Genomic DNA, 19157 nt, shown 5'->3' on the forward strand with positions numbered 1-19157 from the left:
CCGAATCCAATGTTAGCTTCACTTCCTGTCTCACACTGAAACTCAAAGCTCTTCACTACATCCCGTCAAAATAAAAGACCGTTTTTTAACTCAAAGAAATTGACTGAAATATATTATGATTGTAAAATAGAATGTACTTCTCAAAATAATAATAATAATAATAATAATAATAATGCCATTTATTTAAATATTATGTAAGGAATATAATTTTTGTCCATGCTTTAATTTAGTAAATCTCTGTTGTGCAGCACTTTGCCAAAACTTTAAAGAATAAAAAGTTAATTTCATTAACATAATTTTTGATAATATATTTGTATTAAATAATAAAAGCCAGAAGAACTAAGTCAAACTAGAATTTCTGAATTTTAATAAATTATTAAATACAAAGTTGTTAATCTAATCCATAATCATTTATTAAATTTACTTGATTGTTTTTGATTATTGAAATCTGAATAGACAAAACAAACACTTTCATTAATTTATTGGTCATTTTAACTGATGATAAAAATAATAATTGATTTTTTAATACCGTATACCATGATACCGCGATATTTGCTGAGACGGTTATCATACCATGGAAATCTCATACCATTACAACCCTAGTCTGTTCCTCGTCTTTTTTTGTTTTTTGTTTGGCTTTTGGCAAAAATTAAAGCGAATAGTTTGCCATCATTATTTAATAGACTAATGGGTCTCTAATTTTCTAAATACAGAGTATTTTTGCTTGGCTTTGGAATTAATGTAATAACTCCTTGTCTTAAAGAAATAGGAAATTCCCCCTTTTCAACAGATTTTATGAAGACGGCTAACAAAAAGGGAGCTAACTTATCTCGAAACTAACAAGTCCATCATTACCTGGAGAACGATTATCTTTAAGGTTGCCAATACGCTCTTTAACTTCATCCAATTTTAATTCACAATCACAAAACAACTTGAGATCATCATCAATAACTTTGGCCTTGTCTAGAACACTATCCAGAAAGTCATTCAGATCAGGAGATACAAAATTGGAAGTATACAGGTGTTTATAAAACTGAGTAACAAACTTTGATATTTTTTTTTTCCATCCTCTATGACTGTATTATTAATTAACAATTTACTTATAGAAGTCAATTCGCCATTTATTTTCTCCAAATTAAAGAAATACTTAGTCTTTTTTCCCCCTGTTCCAACCATTTATGCCTTGATCTGATAAAAGCACCCTCTGCTTTTTCTTGATAAATGTTATCCAATTGTACTTGTAATGATGATATATCCATCAGTTCTAATGCAAGTTTTGTTAAACTTTAACCTGAGGAAATCCTGATCTTGTTATGTGAAACGTAATCATAAACTCCACCCTCTTCCTCTTCCAACACTTACCAGGAAGAGACTGACTCATTATTTCTCTTTTCTGTCATACTGACTCTCTTCTCTCTTGACAAAAGCAGTAAAGAATCAGTGATCAGTGGAGAATGAAGAGAAACACCTTCAAGAAGGATTTCTGAGACATTTGTTTCTGAACAGACAGCAGATCGTTGTGATTCTCAAGGTGATTCATTTTTAAAACCGTCGTTCAGAAAGTGAAAGTAAAGTTTATATTGCTGGAGCTCAAACAGTGAAAATGGCTTCACTAAATGTTTCTGCTGAAGATCTTTCTTGTCCCGTGTGCTGTGAAATCTTCAAGACTCCTGTTCTTTTATCGTGTAGTCACAGTGTCTGTAAAGAGTGTCTTCAACAGTTCTGGAGAACCAAGAAAACTCAGGAGTGTCCTGTCTGCAGGAGAAGATCCTCAAAAACTGAACCTCCTCTTAATCTTGTGTTAAAAAACTTGTGTGAGTTGGTCCTGACAGAGAGAAATGAGACGCGTTCACCAGGATCTGAGGAGATCTGCAGTTTACACAGTGAGAAACTCAAACTCTTCTGTTTGGAGGACAAACAGCCTGTGTGTGTAGTGTGTATTAATTCACAAAAACACGACAATCACAAATTCAGACCCATCAGTGAAGTGGTTTCATCATATAAGGTAAGACAAATGACTCTTCTTTCACATGTAAGTGAAAGTCAATGTGACATGAGAAGGCCAAGAATGGTAACCCAATACTCGAAAATTGTCCTCTTCATTTCACCTATCCAGTTAGTGCACACATTAGGTGTATAGTAAGTAGTGAACACACACATGAAGCAGTGGGCAGCAATTTTTTGCTGTGGTGCCCCGGGGAGCAACTGGTAGTAAGTTGTTTCCTTCAGGTTAACAGTCTGACTCTCTGAACATTAGGCCACAATTTCCCTTCACAACTTTACTTTACTCTGACTTGCAAAGAACAGTAATTATTCATAAACACAGATATCACATTCATGCATTGTGATGGGATTTTGACACACTTTTCTTTCCAGAACTGATTTAGTTCAGCAACATTGGAGGATTTTCAATCATGAACTGCCTGTTTAAAGGTGCTAAAGAGGATGTTTTGTTTTATACATTTTTGCAATATTACTTGAAACTGTCTTTACTAACTGATAAAAGACTATTTATTAGGTGCACTGAAAGTAATAATATTAATATACATCATCTGTGCACGAGGTAGGGCCTTAAAAACATCAGCCAATCGTTTACGCGATCATCGTGTAAACGATTGGCCCTCTGGCTTGTCAATCACTGCCATGACGATCCATGTGAGAGACGCGCGGCTGTGCTCTCCAGTAACTTTCCACATTCCACAGGCGCCGCATGCAATGTTTTTGTCAGGAGACAGGAGTAACAACTGCAGATTATGAGTTACCTGCGGTGAGTCCGACATAATGAATCCACGGCTTTAAGTCACGCACACACTTAACGATTGTAAGGCTGATTATGAATGTAAATTGATACTTATGACTGATCGCGCTCAAATGCGTCCAGTCAGAGCCAGTTGCTTTCAGTCTGCGATTACAGTCGGTGTTCAAATTCCATGTGAAAGTATATAAATCTGCTTCCGGAGCAGGAAACTATCGCTGTATGTTGAGCATAGTCAGAATGTTTTAGTCGGTAAAAGTGTGCCCGGCTTAATAACACAGTGAATGCCGGTGGTAAACACTCGTGTTTCCGATACTCGTGCACGAGTTTTGGGAGGCGTTCCCTCTAAATGAGCTGTGAAGGAGGGGGGTTGTTCTTACCCATGCGCTCATTTCAAAAACTTCAGTCGACAAAAAGAACCTCTTTAGCACCTTTAAGGTCCTGCTACATCATTTCACTGGATTCAATTCAGGATGTTATTTCTTTTGGGAGACAATAACTTAATTTATCAGGCGCTTTCAACTTTACAACGTTGCAAACCATTTACATTCACAGACCAGCTATATTACACACTGCATGAAAGCATAATAGGGGCACTTTAAGACCTTTTAACAAACTTCATGCTGTTGAAAAAGTCCAATTTAAGTGTGATTTGATTGAACAGGGCTGCAGTGATCAGGACTGGTTGAGTTTAGTTCAGCTGAACCACATTATAAACACAATTTTTAGAGATTTGAGGAATTAGTAATTATGTGGGGCAAATACATTTTCACACAGATGTAGATAATGTTGGATAACATTTTTTGCTTTAATAAATAACATTGTCTTTTACAAACTGTTCTTTGTGTTTTCTCAGGCTGCCTTTGTTTTATATCAGGTTTTAATTTCTGAATTAATTTAGTTTGAGATGTTCACAAAAACAGAAGAAATCAGGATGAGGGCAAATACTTTTTCACAGCATTATATGATCATATCACTGTATTCTCTTCTTCTCTTCACTGTAATCTGGTGTTTTATTTGTTTTTGTTCAATTCTAGGAGGAGCTCAATACAGCACTGAAGTCCTTACAAGAGAAACTTCAACACAATGAAGAAATGAAAGGAGAGTTTGAGAAAACAGTTCAACACATCAAGGTGAGGAAACAGAATCAAGAGTAATTTTCATTACAGCTGTAGGATCACTATATACAGTTATGATCTGATATATTTAATATAATGGATTCCAGTTTATTATTTCTGTAAATGACGAGCAGCGATCTGCTTCTGGATCCGTTATATGTCGGTATCTGAGTTTATCTCTGATATGAATGATGTGAAGTGTTGATGTGTGTCGATTGAGATGATTGAAGTGAATGTGATTTGATTTCAGTCTCAAGCTGAGCACACAGAGCGTCAGATTAAACAGCAGTTTGAGAAGCTTCATCAGTTTCTCAGAGATGAAGAAGAAGCTACAATCACTGCACTGAGGGAGGAAGAGGAGCAGAAGAAGCAGATGATGAAGGAGAAGCTGGAGGAGATGAACAGACACATCTCAGCTCTTTCACACACAATCAAAGACATGGAGGAGATGATGAAAGCCAGTGACGTCTGCTTTCTGAAGGTCTGATTTCAGATCATTGGTTGATCATTGGTTCATTGATTGAGTTCTTGATGATAAATGGTGTGTTTGTTCTGCAGGAGTTTCCAGTCTCAAAGGAAAGGTGAGTGATCTGCTCCTGTCTCTGGTCTCTCTGGTTCTGATCCAAAGCCACTGCAGTTCTGACTCCTGAATGTTCTTCCAGAGTCCAGAGCTCACAGCCGGATGCACAGATGGCTTCTGGAGCTTTGATTCATGTGCCGCGTTACTTGGGCAACCTGCCGTTCAGAGTCTGGAAGAAGATGCAGGACATCGTCCAGAACAGTGAGTCTGACTGCAGAAGATCTGAGCTCTCACACACACACTGGAAATGATGGATGGGTGGAGAGATAAAGGAGCTTCATGACACAAACTGATAGATAGATAGATAGATAGATAGATAGATAGATAGATGATTGTTGTTGTTTGATGGTTGTTACGATTACAAGATTTACTCTCATAATAATAATATTAACTATGTACATTTCCTGAAGAAAATGTGAGTGGTGCTTACAGTGGCAAAAATCAGTTCTTACAGAGCCTGTTAGCCTCTTCAAATGTGATAACCCACATATTTCTACAAAATCCTTGCTCAGCTATGACCCGTCAAAGTTTGTCCCAATACAAAGTCTATATAACATTGTTCACACAATCGCTGATAACAGTCACACCTCTCCTCAATAATCCACACGATTTGACGCCTCATTCATAAATGAAATGAGTAAAATGAGCCCACCCCCTTGTCTTCTTCTGACAATCTGGAGCATTTGACGCCTCATTCATGGTCAATGACAATCGGTGCAGGACGAGTTACACGCTGAAGTTTGTACAGAAGAATAAATAATATATAAATAATAATCCACAGAATAGTGATCATGTGCTTCAGCTTTCAGACCAACAGTGAGTGAAACTCAACAGACAGTGAGAATAAACTGATTTAAATCAACACAGACTATAAGAGCCGATAACATGAAGATGATCAGATGCTGCTGAAGATCAGACACACACTTACAGTTTTTCATCTACAGCAGAAATCTCAACAGATCTCATTGATTTATTGTGATTTTAATTGATGGACACAAATGTCTGAATCACACATTTAATGTTTGTAGTTGATGATAAAATGAGTGTGAAACTAATAACAGCACTGACAGTGATCAGAGGAACATGTGTTTGATCAACAGTGTCATAATTCATAATAATCTGTGTTGGTTCACTCTTGATCATTATATGAACAATAAAAGCATCTGTTGATTGTGTCTCATCAGCTCCTGTGATTCTGGATCCAAACACTGCGAATCCACTTCTCGTCCTGTCTGATGATCTGACCAGTGTGAGATTCAGCGAGAACAATCAACCTCTTCCTGATAATCCAGAGAGATTTGACTCTTATCTCTGTGTTCTGGGTTCAGAGGGTTTTAACTCAGGAACACACTGCTGGGATGTGGAGGTTAAAGAGAGTTTAGTCTGGAGTCTTGGAGTAACTACAGCATCAAACCAGAGGAAGGGATGGATTTTCTTCAGCACTGATGTCTGGAGTGTGTCGTACAGATGGAATCCAGGTTCAGGTTTTCTTGTCAAACAGAAGCTTGATCGTGTGAGAGTGAATCTGGACTATGACAGAGGAACGGTGTCATTCTCTGATCCTGTAACTAACAAACATCTACACACATTCACACACACCTTCACTCACACACTCTTTCCATTCTTCTGGTGTAATGTTTCTTCCACTCTGAGGATCTTACCGGTCAATAGTCAGTAATCGTTACTCCTGTAGGTCTGGATCTTCCTGCTTTCATCATGTTTCCAATATTTAATCCAGATCACATGAGTAAGAGTGCTGTTGATCTGAATATCAGTACGGTGCCTGTGATTGGGCCGTGATGATCACATGACTGATATCAGCACTACAGCAACACTCACACTCTCATATTTCACATCAACAGATCAATAAACAAAAGTTTATTTAATTAGATTAGAAGAAGTTTAAAAAGCACTTTACACAATTAGATCAATTATTAGACAATTTTAAGATAATAACCATTTATCTGATTGTTATTTCAGTGAAGTTTGTCACTTTGCTAATTTTCACATAAATACATAATAAATATTTTGTTTTAAACTGAACCTAATTCTACACAGTTTCAATGAATTTGTAAATGAATAAATGTTTATTTCAGTTTAAATGATTGTTCATTTAATTTCATGGATGTAAATGATGAACACTTACAAACTCTTGATTAGTGCTGTTTACGGATCTGATCCTTAAAGGTCCCGTTTTTCGTGGTTTTTTGAAGTTTTGATTGTGTTTATAGTGTGCAATATAACATGTGTTCATGTTTCGCGTGTAAAAAAACACAGTATTTTTCACATAATTTACTTATCTGTATACCACTGTTTCCACTGTCATAAAAACGGGCTGATGACTTCCTTGTTCTATGAAGTCCCTCCTTCAGAAATACGTAACGAGTTCTGATTGTGCCAGCGGTTCCTGTGTTGTGATTCGACAGCAGTTTAGCGCATCTTGCCCGGAAAGGTCACGCCTCTTACCATAACGTGGAGATGCACGCGCTCAGTGTTAGGGTAAAATTAAAGACATGTTTACAATATCAATTTGAGCCGGAATCAGACCCGGTGATTCGACGACACGGCGACAAACACACTCTACAAACGCAACTCTTGTGTATTCCTGTGGGCGGAGGTTAGTCAAAAAACTGTTTTAGTGACGTCATTAAAGAAGGAAGTAGAGGGATGTAGTCCAAACTGGCCGTTCGATGTAGGCGACTTCTGTTAAATAAAATATCTCGCTTGGCATTGAACTTTGAGCTTTACAATTTTACAGATTTTATTTATACTCTAACAACAACATTACACACTAACTAAAGTTTGAAACATGGGATCACGAAGAACGGGACCTTTAAAAACTAAAAGTCAATGTTTCTGGGATTCACTGAAACTCTGACAAAGACTGAGTTTGATAATCCATATTTTAAAAAGTTTTAACATTTTTGAGTTACACACAGACATCAGGAATCAGCGTATGAATATGAACAATGTTGATCAACACAACGCTTCATACTGCAGTGCATGCTGGGTACGAGCTGGAACAAATCTCACCCATTACTCCCAGCATGCATTGCGGTGATAACAAATTATGCACCTGGAATGTCCCACTATTTTCTTTTATTCTTCCTCTTTACTTTTATTTTAGCTGTTGTTTTGTTGACTGTCGTAGCTTGTTCTGTGATGTTCAGAGTTGATCTGTTTATCTGAATATTCTGTTGATGGTCAGCGTTGTTGATGTTTGTATGTTGAGTGTTTATTTCTGTAAAAAACAATGAAGACGCTCCTCACTCTCTTCCATTGTAGAAAAGTGAAGCTGCCAATGTCCCAATATGACGATGACATCTTGTGCTGATTCTGTGCAGTAGTGAGCATGAAGTGGAGTCGTGCGCTATAAAGGCCCCGATCACACTCCCACAGAATCATTTTGTATATTTTACTGCAGAACAACTCATTATGTTGGTGTAAAATTAACAGTTATGGAAAGTATGGAAAAGTTAAAGCTCCAGTCTCATTCTGAAAAAAGTCGGCTGGTGCCTCAGTGAGTACTTCACTCAGAGAAGCTGTCAATCATGACGTCACATCCCTGTTTTATAGCATCAAATAACTTTAAAAAAAAAAAAAAAAAAAAAAAAAAAAAATGAACACTTGAACTTCAGTGTGATTTACATGAAATGACAGAAACCATCTTGGGAATTTTTTTTTAAGTGTAATTTAATTGTTTAGTTTGTCCCACATCCCATTTAATTACATGGAGAGGGCGGGGTTTAGGTTTATGACCTATACTGGGACCAACCACCTGGGGGCGATCAAGACGCTTTGGCTTCACTTTTCAGGACTGGTGTGGCTTGTGTGGTTTATGTCTAAGTGTCTCAATGCCTAGTTGAAAATTCCTGCATTAAAAACATTTCAGCACATTTGAGAAATAAACTCTATTTAACTAATAGTGCTAATGCGATTCAGTTTTCTGATGAAACTTATTTTTATTTATTTATTTATTACCATTTCACAGAACCTGAATTTCATTATTGATTATTTTGAATAATTAGTGTTTGAACCAGTTAATGCAGTGAATGAGATTCATAAATATTCTGATCTGTTCAGATCTCAATCTGTTTCTTCTTCAGTCTCTTTCTGTAACAATACACAAGTTGGTTCAAAAGAATGAATACTTAGCTTTGGATATAAAGCTGAAGTTATACTGTCTCAGAGGTCACTCCTAAACTTCTCCCTGGTTCTTTAGTGCAATAAAATCTGTCTTTGTGTAAGCTGTGTTTGCATTTACCTGCTTAGAAATAGCTTGAATTGAACAGGAACCGCCTGTTCTGTTTCTAAACAAGTAAATGTTTGAATTATTTGCAGTAAAAATTTGCAATATCTGCAGTAAAATGAACCACATTAATTCATTTTACTGCAGCTTTTTTGAGATTTATGGCATTGTTCCACTTCATACACCTATGAAAAAATCATTACTAATAAGTAGAAAAAAGAAAAAAAAAAAAATCAATGGCCAGTTCTTATAGGGGACGTCCCATACTATATGCACACCTCAAGTTATATTTTGATGAACAAACATTAATTTCTGTAGCATATTGTGCACTGATGAAACGTTCTTAATAAGAGCAGCAATGTGAATTTAGTCAGTTATCATTTCATGTTGACTTCAAATGTTGCTTGTAATGAGTAACTGAGCAAGTCTGTCAAGAGTTAAAAAATATATAAAACCTAAAAACCCAAAGGGGCGAGTGCTGCATTCACTGAAGAACCACTGAACCCTGTCTGCTGATTTACATGCTCATATTATCATAGACTGTATAAGCACACTGCAAAAAATCATCTTCTTCCTCAGAATATGTGTCTTGATTTCAGCACAAATATCTAAACATCCTTAAATTAAGATACATTTACTGGAGAAGAAAAATGACTGAAGATATTAAGTCTTGTTTTCTGTTAAACTGAAAGAAATAAAGTGGGTTTTTGCTTAAAAGAAGAACAAATATGTGCCCACTGGCAGATAATTATTATTTAAGCATAAACTCACTTCATTTTGATACATTTTGTCAGAAAACAAAACTTAATATTTGAAGTCATTTTGCTTCAGTAAATGTATCTTGATTTAAGAATTTTTAGATATTTGTGCTGAAAAACAAGGAGGAGAATAATTTTTCTGATCAAAGGCACTACGGACGAGCCTGTACATTAGTCTACTAGTAGAGTTAAAGGCTAACTGCACTGTATTTACAGATTAAATGTGAAATGAATATAAATATGATGCATGTTTCTAATGGTTTGAGGTGTGAGTGAGCAGAGGATCCTCTTCATGTCGAATCTCTCACACCCTGATCTGGTATCCATTCAGGGGTGAGTTTCCCGAAAGCATCGTTGGTGAACCATGGTCGTAAGTCCCATTGAACTCTATTGGTAACGACGGAACTTGCGACCATAGTTCGCTTTGGGAAACGCACCCCAGATGCGCTGCCGGCCCCGCTCTCTTCTCCACTGACAGCCTGTGGAAACAGCGCCACCTAGTGTTAGAACAGCTAGAGTTTCTGATGGTGTGTAGTGAGAGATCTGTAGGGGGGTAGACCAGGTACAGTTGGTACACTTTTTGCTTTCACCGTTACCACACCAAAATTATGGGACTGAAAAGAAGTGAAACGAAGTAATTTTTCATATGACATTTCTTTTACTTGTCTACTAAAATATTATTAATTATTAACATCCATAAGTAGGTCATATTTTTCACAATTAGCTCATAAACACAAGAAGCTTTTTTGTTCCAACTGTACCCATGTCGAAAACAGTCAGGTACAGTTGAAACAGTACCCTAGTACAGTTGAGACACCCATCCGGAATGCTGTAAAGCTGCCTAACCAATTCACTACAAATGTAAAATACCTTTAAAAATGAGAATTTAACAGTTTTTATTTCCATTTAGTATTTTATTTTATTATTTTGTTTAGTTAAAAGTAGTCCATTTGTAAAACATTGTGCAGTAATGGCAAACAGTGATACAATATTTAATTTTAGGCCATAAATGTAATATTAACAGTTGAAAAGTTGAGTAACAGTAAAAAACATTGAACAATTGCAAACAGCAATAATAAAACAGATGAAATCTATTAATTTTAATAGATTAATAGATCTTAATAGAACTTACATCGTGCAACTAAACTGCATGGGCCACAATAGGATTCTATGGTGTGGACGTGTCTCAACTGTACCCCGCTGACCACCTTGAACATTTCTCTAGATTTTACGATGACCTTGTATGACACAAAGTCATGCAATATGTCAGTGTTTAGAGCACAAAATAAGGTTTACGAAAATGTAAGTTAACTTTAACAGTCACGTAAGGATGAGAAGCTATTCAATGTGGAAGCGACGTGGTGAAGTGAAAAAATTACCTTAGAAAAAAACTTTCGCCGATATCTTCGGACTGGAGAAGCGCATGTACTTCAAATTTCACACGATTGAAGAGGGCGCTAATATGCATGTGCTAAGAAAATTTCACAGATCAGACTTGTTGCGAACGCAAGTTATTTAAGGTGTTTCACCTGTACCCTATAACCAACTGTACCTGGTCTACCCCATATCCTTCCTCTAGAGGGCGACGGAGGAGCAGCTTTACCGATCTGAAACACAACAGTAATAACTCTCATAACAGAAAATCAATCAGTTTATTGAAACTAACAATTCTTTTGTTAAGAATAATATTTGATCAGGCATTTATGGCTCATATTGTCTGATTATGTGAGAATATGAAGGAAAAACAGCTAAATTTTGTTCTGATTTATTTATGGACAAAAAAGATGAAATTCTGATGCTTGTAATGTAAATGAATGAGATGTTTATAACAGTATAGCAGATACTGCCATAAAATGCATATAAATATCAATATCTGTCAATAATATGTCTTAGTTAGATGATATTTAAATCCTTAGTTTTGTAACGACTGAGACAAATCAGACACAATTATTTGTATATTTAACAACTAATTGTTTGAAACTCACTTTGGGGTCTGTCCCCATCCCCAGAGAGATCAGTCTGTACAGGGGCCTCAGTTACAAGTTTTATTACGCTGAAGTATGTATGGAAGAACAGAGACAAAGAGACACATAGTCCTCAAAACAGACTTTCCTGCATTTCACGAGTTTGTGTGCCCATATAATCTTAGCGTAAGTGGTAAACAGATTTGGCTTGCTGTCTGCTATAGAGGGGCTCGGAAAGAATATCCTACTCGAGCTCCGATTGCCCCCCTATAACAGGCAAAAAATAAGTACAAAAGGAGGAGAAGGGGAGGAGGAGGGATGCCAAAAGAACTAACGACGGGAAGAGGTAAGATGCTGGTTTTATACCTCTGTATTAATTGGAAGATTAGATGGGCGTACTCCTCCCGAAATTACGTTTATTAACTTCAATTCATGAGTTTGTGTGCCCATATAATCTTAGCGTAAGTGGTAAACAGATTTGGCTTGCTGTCTGCTATAGAGGGGCTCGGAAAGAATATCCTACTCGAGCTCCGATTGCCCCCCAAAAATATAAATGCACAATTTAGACAGCAAGCGAGAATTATAGGATTTGAACGGATCATGATTATTGAAGGAATCAGCATGTGAATTATTTCAATAATCCAGAAGACCCCCCAAAATTGGAGAAAAGAAGGAATGGAAGATGGCACTGCAGTGGTAGTATTGAGGTAGGTAGGTCACTGTTTCAGCCGTTTTAAGTTAGGTGAGGCGCTGTGGCAGAGGCAAGGGATCAAGTGGAGCACTGCAGTGGCAGCATATGACCAGAACGGAGGAAAGTCAGGCATTTAGCTAAAAGATCAATGGTTAGAGGTTGCCTAGAATCAGGACGAGTGGGGTTGGTTTTTTGAATTCCTTTGATAAGGAGTGTGATCTGAGGGTTTGTTATGGCAGGGCATGGATGGCCATAGATTAGTTTATAGAAAAATTGAATGCCGCTAAGATAAACTTTGATAGTACTGGGTTGGATGGACTTAATCTGGTTGAGATATGAGATGAATGAAGACACTGAAAGGAGGGAAAAGTTGGGAAAAGGCTGGTTGTAGGAGGAATGGAATTGTTTGAAAGCTCTCCAAGCTGTCCAGTAGGATTGTAATGTTCTGGGTGAGATGGCGTGGAATATTGAATCAAGGGATGAGATGTGGAGATGTTTGAGAGGGTGAGTTACAGGAATATCAAGTCTGAATAAGGAGGAACTGGGGTTGGGTCTGGGTCCGCCTCCGGGGCTAATGCTCTGAATTTCTGAAACAGAAAACGAGAGAGTGCGTCAGCGATTTGGTTTTGGTGGCCTGGAATATGAACGGCTTTGAAGATGAACTGATTACAAGCGGATAACCAGGTAAGGCATCTCAAGAGGGGCATGATTTTAGGGGAATTTGACCGGCCTTTATTAATGCAGTGAACAGTGGCCAGATTATCACAGTGGAATTCTATGCTTTTAGAAGACCATTCGTGACCCCACAAAAAAGCAGCTATGACGACTGGATATAACTCAAAAAGAGCTGAGGATGCGGCACGTTGATTTGACTCAGAGAGCTCAGGAGGCCAGGTTGAAGCAAACCAATGACTCTTGTAAAAACCTCCAAAGCCAACTGAGGGAGCAGCATCTGTAAACAGAGGGAGATCACTAGAATGAGATTGAATGTCCTCGTAAAAGAAAGTAAGGCCATTCCATTGTTTAAGAAACATGATCCATAGATTCAGATCGGCGAGACAAGATGGGGTTAGAGATATGGTATTATCCAATTCCTGAATAGAAGATGCAAGAGACAGCAAGTGGGAGATGAAGAGGCGTCCTTGAGGCACTATACGCATGGCGTAGTTTAAGTGGCCTAGCAGGGATAGCAAATCTCGTTTGCTGCACTGAGGTGCTTCCAGCAGATTGGATGAGATGGCGATTATCCTGTCTATTTTGTCTTTGGGAAGGGAGGCTTGGAATTTAACAGAGTCAAGGTTAATTCCAAGGGATTCTAGGGATGTGGTAGGGCCTGATGTTTTCTCTGGGGACAGTGGAACTCCCAATTTAGAAAAAAATTTCCTGAACTGTGGAGAGGTGAGCAGCTGGAGGAAAGAAGTTTGGGGAAATGGTGAGAAAGTCATCCAGAAGATGCACCAGGTAAGGGACTGCGTAGTTGTTTTGCAGGATCCAGCAAAGTGCTTCTGACAGCATGTCAAAAATTTTGGGACTACTTTTGCAGCCAAAAGTTAAACGCACTGAAAAATAGAATTTTCCTTTCCAGCGAATGCCAAAAAGGTGCCAGAAATCTGGATGAATGGGCATGACTTTGAATGCTGAAGTGATGTCAACTTTTGCCAACCAGGCTCCGTAACCTGCATTTTTGATTAGATTGATGGCTTGGTCTATGTTATGGTAGCACAAGGAGAATTCTTCTAGCGGGATGAGGCTGTTAATACTTGGATGAGTGCTGTTATGTGGAGCAGAGAGATCAATGATCATTCGTTTTTTCCCTGAAAATTTCCTTGTGGCTACACCGATGGGACTAATCCGAAACAATTTGAAAGGCGGGGAATCAAAGGGGCCAATCATAAATCCAGACTCTAGCTCTTTGGCTATTAGGGTGTCAACTGCTTCAGGTTCGGCTATTGCAGACTGTAGGTTTTTGCAAATAAGGCTAGTGGTAGGCAAGCTTTCCAAACCAGGATTAAAACCTTCCTTTAAACCTGCAAGTAGATACTGTGTGAAGTTTTGGTCTGGGTGATGCACCAGTTTGTGCGCTAAAGAGGAGACAATGATAGGAGAAGAAAGATACTTTTTCAATTCTTTATTGGAGTTTGCTGAGGAGCGATAGACAGGGCATACAGAGCAAGCATGAGCTCCACCACAGAAATTACACACATGAAGATATTTGCAGCGTTGTCTAGTACAGCCAAACTGATTGAAATTATTACATACTTGTCTGCCTGAAGTGAACCTGAAATTGCGGCTTTTGGAATCGCCCCTGGACTGTGGTACGTAAGATGTGGAATTTACAAATTGAGAAGTGCCTGGATTATGGCCCAGATTGCTTGGAGGGGCAGGATTGAAAAGGGGGCACGTGGACGGCTCATGAGTGGCGGAATTACACAAAACGCAAGAGACGCTACGGCAACCCAGAAAAACCTTATTGTACAGCTCAAGATCGAGAGCTCCCCAATAAGGACATTGATTCCACTGGGTGACTCGAGCTGCGCATTTGGCTGAAAAAGCCTGTAATAAGTGTAGAAATGGGTACCGCCGAAGGAGTGAGACAGTTCGGCTATGATGGTTAAAAAAAATCATTCAGCTCTTTGCGCCTTGAGGGGAAGACCGAACAAATAATTGCTGTATATCTTCCAAAAGCGATACAAAATTCAGCCATGGTCAGTATACGATTTGATTTGGGACCACAGTCAAGGGTGCGATAGGGTTCACTTATTGACATAGAGGGGAGGAGAGAAGAGAGATCAATGTCCGCACCTGCTAAAATCTGGGAGCGTAGATGGGTGGAGACGGGTGGTGGATCCATGGCAACGGCATTGGAAGGAACTGGAAGAGCAGATGCAGTTGAGAGTGTATATGTTGGGAGGCGAGTAACAGTTGAAGCAGTAGCTGGATGGAATAAGGCCGGAGAATAGATTGCTTGGGGAGGCACACTTGGATCGGCTCCGACAGCGGATGAGAAAGGAAAGGGAGGGGGGGGGGCAGGACCGTTTGCGGAGGCGGCCTCACGCTTGGGTCTGCTCCAATAGCGGATGAGAAAGGAATTGGAGGGGGGGGCAGGACCGTTTGCGGAGGCAGCCTCAAATTATTTATTCCATGGCTAGATGAATTAAACTGAGACTGAAAGACAGGAGGAAGAGAAATGTTGGAAGTGTGAACAGAGGAAGACTCACCTGTGGGCGGAGGAATGGTAACAGTAACGGTCGGAGAGGACGCAGAACTATTACGAGCGGCCGCGATAGACCGGCTGGAATGAGTGGCGGACGAGGAAGCGGCGCCCGCGGCTGCCGCTGCTGATGCGGGCTGAAACTGAGGCGGGTTGGAGGCAAACCGTATAGATCGAGCCGCTGTTTGCTGGGAGGATGCGGAGAGTTTTGGTGCGAGCGCACGAGCAGATCGTGAAGCTGCACTTTTGTATTCCTCCGGGAGAAATGGATACCCGCGTTGGATAACGCTTGCCTGAGCGCGTTGACGGACCATTTCTCTACCGGAGGGACAGAAGGGGTAGCTGCTGAAGAGGATGATGATATATGATGATGATGAAGGATGAGATGCATCACGGCGAAGATCGGCCGAGCCCCGTGATGATCTAGATGGAGGAGGAGAAATTGGTCTTCTTGAGTGAGGTGTGTTGAGCTGGCTTGTGGAACGATGAGACCGGCGACCTGGGCGATCAACAGGTGAAATATGATGTGAAGGAGGATCCAACCTGTTTGGTGAAAAACGTGCAGGAGTTTCTGGCACATTAGAAAGCTCGTCGTCGGAGGGAAACAGTTCGATTTCCTGGAAGTCAGTCATGATGCGGTTTGGGCGGGCCAAATGCCAAAAGAACTAACGACGGGAAGAGGTAAGATGCTGGTTTTATACCTCTGTATTAATTGGAAGATTAGATGGGCGTACTCCTCCTGAAATTACGTTTATTAACTTCACTAATATAAAGATGAACCAATCTATAAATGAACATGCATCCCATGACATTATTATAACTGTCCTGCAAACTGTTGTGTGCATGATATCTGTTTTATGCATATTTTATGATAAGAACCAATGGTTAACGTAAACCAACATATCTAAGTTTGGTGTCGACGAGTTTGTATTTTGAAGATTTAAATTATTGTGTATATGATTCCTGTGCCACATATTATTATTACAAGAATCTTTAATAGTTTCTTCAAATCAGCTCAGCCAGTTTAATCAAGCTCACAGACAAGAGCCATAAGCTCCCCCAAAAAAGGAAGTTTCCGCTACAGACATTCCACTTTGCTCATTGGTCAGGTCCACCAGAAGAGGTGTGGCTCCTCCCAGACCTTAAGAGGAGACGCACAACTTCGCCTCGCTCACTTCGCCTCTTCTTTGGACGACTGAAGAGATCCCCTCTGCTGCAGACCTCTTCAGGCCAAGGCCTTTGACCCAGCCATGTGCTCATCTATGAGAGAGTGAAAGAACTCTTTCCCCACTAAGATTAAACTAACCATGCAAGTTTGTTATCGCTTCTTCATTCAACACAGAAGACATTGATTACAACTTCAATACCATCGGACTGAATTCTCAGGACTTTCTACGGCAGCAATATATCCAGACGCTCTTCAAAAAGGCCGAGGTCTAATGCAAGTATCGTACGATATATTAAACTGCTGCTAGTTAGATAAAGTTGTGAACCTCATTTGTTACAAGGGTGTTTTTATGATGAATACTGATGATTCTTACCCTGGTTTTTGGTTTCTTCATAGCTCCTGCTGTTTCCCACTTCCGGTTTCACTCTATCATTTATCATTTTACCCATTTATGTGTGTGTGTGTGTGTGTGTATGTATGTTTGTGTTTGTTAGTTAGCTATGTGTTCGTGATTTAGTTAATAAAACTTGTGCACAATACATATTTGGTTCTGACTCTCTGTCTGCAATAGATTGCCTCTTAAATGATCAGATCTCATTACCAGCTCTGTAAATGCTTATTACAAAGTACTGTAAAACCTAAGACAGAATCATTTTTCTGTGGCCATGAAAAATACCATTCTCTTAGAATTAATTAATAATCAATACCGAGTGTTCACAGGATGAACTGAGTTATTGATTGTAATTAATCTGATTAACTGATTCAAATATTCATAATTAATCAGAATTAACAATCATAGTGAGTTATGAATAATTATTAATATTTCCCCTTTCAGTTAATATCACTACAGTTTTATGATCAAAGCTCTGTAGTTTTCAAATATATAATGCAATACAATACAATGATGATTGAAAATGAACAAATAAACCTTCCTCAAAAGCCTGATGATCATATTGATTCTCATGATTTTCCTATAAAATGATGTCTGGATAATCAAGTAAAGCTGAGCTGCTTCAGTCCAGTAAGTGTTCAGATGTGCAGAAACAGCAGGTGATGGCGGTGTGCAGCAGTGCAGCGGCTTCTCAGTTACCGGCTCGTGTGCTACAAATCCCTTTATTAACAACAACACGAGAAACTGTGTGGTAAAGTAGAGTTTATCTGGACTTCTTAAACTCAATCATCTCTACACAGTGATTAAACCGGAGCTTAAAGCAGCGTTGGGCAGGATAAGGCTTCAGAGCACAGGAATTGATGCGCATGAAGACAGAAGAGGGGGAAGAGGGCTGTATCAGAAACCCTGCTGAATGGAGAGGTGTGGTGTCCTCTGAAGGCATCAAGAGCATCACCGACTACAGCAGGAAAGATGTTGTATGCCCTCAGGATCCAACTCTTCCTGATTCCCTGAATACATTTTATCCAGCTTTGAGACTTCAGTCAATTCCTCTCCCTGATCCGGACTCACACTCCATCCAGGTGAGCTGCCTTTAGTGTGTCCTCTGAGGATGTGAGAAGGACACTGCTGAGCATTAACACACGTGAAGCTGCAGGCCCGGATAACATCCCAGGAAGGGTCCTGAGAGACTGTGCTTATGAACTTGCTGGGGTGCTGACTGACATCTTTAACACCTCACTCTCCCAGGCTGTGGTGTCAGTGTGTCTCAAGACATCTACTATCATCCTCATTCCCAAAAGCTCGGCCGTGATGTGCAGGAATGACTACCGTCCAGTGGCTCTCACTCCGATAATCATGAAATGCTTTGAAGGGCTGGTTATGGCCACATGAAGGAGACCATTGACATTAATGTGGACCTTCATCAGTATCCTTACAGGGAGAACCGGTCTGCATCAGACGCAGTTTCATCGGTCATCCTCTCTGCTCTCACCCATCTGGAGAACAGCGACTCTTATGTCAGGATGATCTTTCTGGACTTCAGCTCTGCCTTTAATACGATTGTCCCGCAGACTCTAGTCAATAAACTGCTGCTGCTAGATTGAAACCATCACTTTGTAACTGGATCCTGGACTTTTAATGAACAGGCCACAGACTGTTAAAGTCCATGGCATTGCATCTTCGTCTATCATCCTCAACACCATCTCCCCCCAGGGATGTGTCCGGATCCCCTGCTGTACACGCTATTAACACACGACTGCTCGGCTAAATATCTGGGAAATCATATTGTGTAGTTTGCTGATGACACGGCTGTGGAGGGATTGATATCCCACAACGATGAGTCCTTCTACAGGTTGTAGACTTTAGGAGGAGAGGTTACAGCCCCTCTTCATCAGAGGAGTGGCTGTGGAAATGTTCTCCAGTTTCAAGTATCTTGAGGTACACATTTCCAATGACTGGGTCATTAACACATCCAGCATTATAAAAAAGTCCCACCAACACCTGTATTTTCTCAGGAGGTTGAAGCGGGCTGGTCTCAGCACTCTGGTTCTGCTTGCATTTTACCAGTGTGTGTTGGAGAGACACTCTCCTTTTCCATCAGTGTCTGGTACAGGAACTGTTCTGCTGCTGACAAGAAGGAGCTGCGGAGGGTGGTCAAATCTGCCCAAAATATGGAGATTGTCCTCACTGCAGAACACAAGATCCAGGGGGTGGGGTTGGATCTAGATCCAACTCCTCCCACTTTACATATACCTTAACCTACCCGACTCCA

The 19157-nt window shown here is 39.7% G+C and overlaps 1 protein-coding gene and 1 pseudogene across 1 annotated transcript; one reads left to right on the forward strand and one right to left on the reverse strand.

Moving 5' to 3' along the window:
- Positions 1 to 1389: 1389 nt before the first annotated feature.
- LOC125268108 (nuclear factor 7, ovary-like) lies at positions 1390 to 6496 on the forward strand. Its single transcript, XM_048190216.1, has 6 exons — positions 1390 to 2005; positions 3793 to 3888; positions 4124 to 4354; positions 4432 to 4454; positions 4536 to 4654; positions 5638 to 6496. The coding sequence occupies exons 1-6, from the start codon at positions 1604 to 1606 to the stop codon at positions 6129 to 6131; spliced, it is 1365 nt and encodes a 454-aa protein (XP_048046173.1). The 5' UTR covers positions 1390 to 1603; the 3' UTR covers positions 6132 to 6496.
- Positions 6497 to 12218: 5722 nt separating this feature from the next.
- Positions 12219 to 14641, reverse strand: LOC125268102 (annotated as a pseudogene).
- Positions 14642 to 19157: the final 4516 nt, after the last annotated feature.

This window comes from Megalobrama amblycephala, linkage group LG5 (assembly GCF_018812025.1).
Source record: "Megalobrama amblycephala isolate DHTTF-2021 linkage group LG5, ASM1881202v1, whole genome shotgun sequence".
NCBI classification, from domain to species: Eukaryota; Metazoa; Chordata; class Actinopteri; order Cypriniformes; family Xenocyprididae; genus Megalobrama; species Megalobrama amblycephala.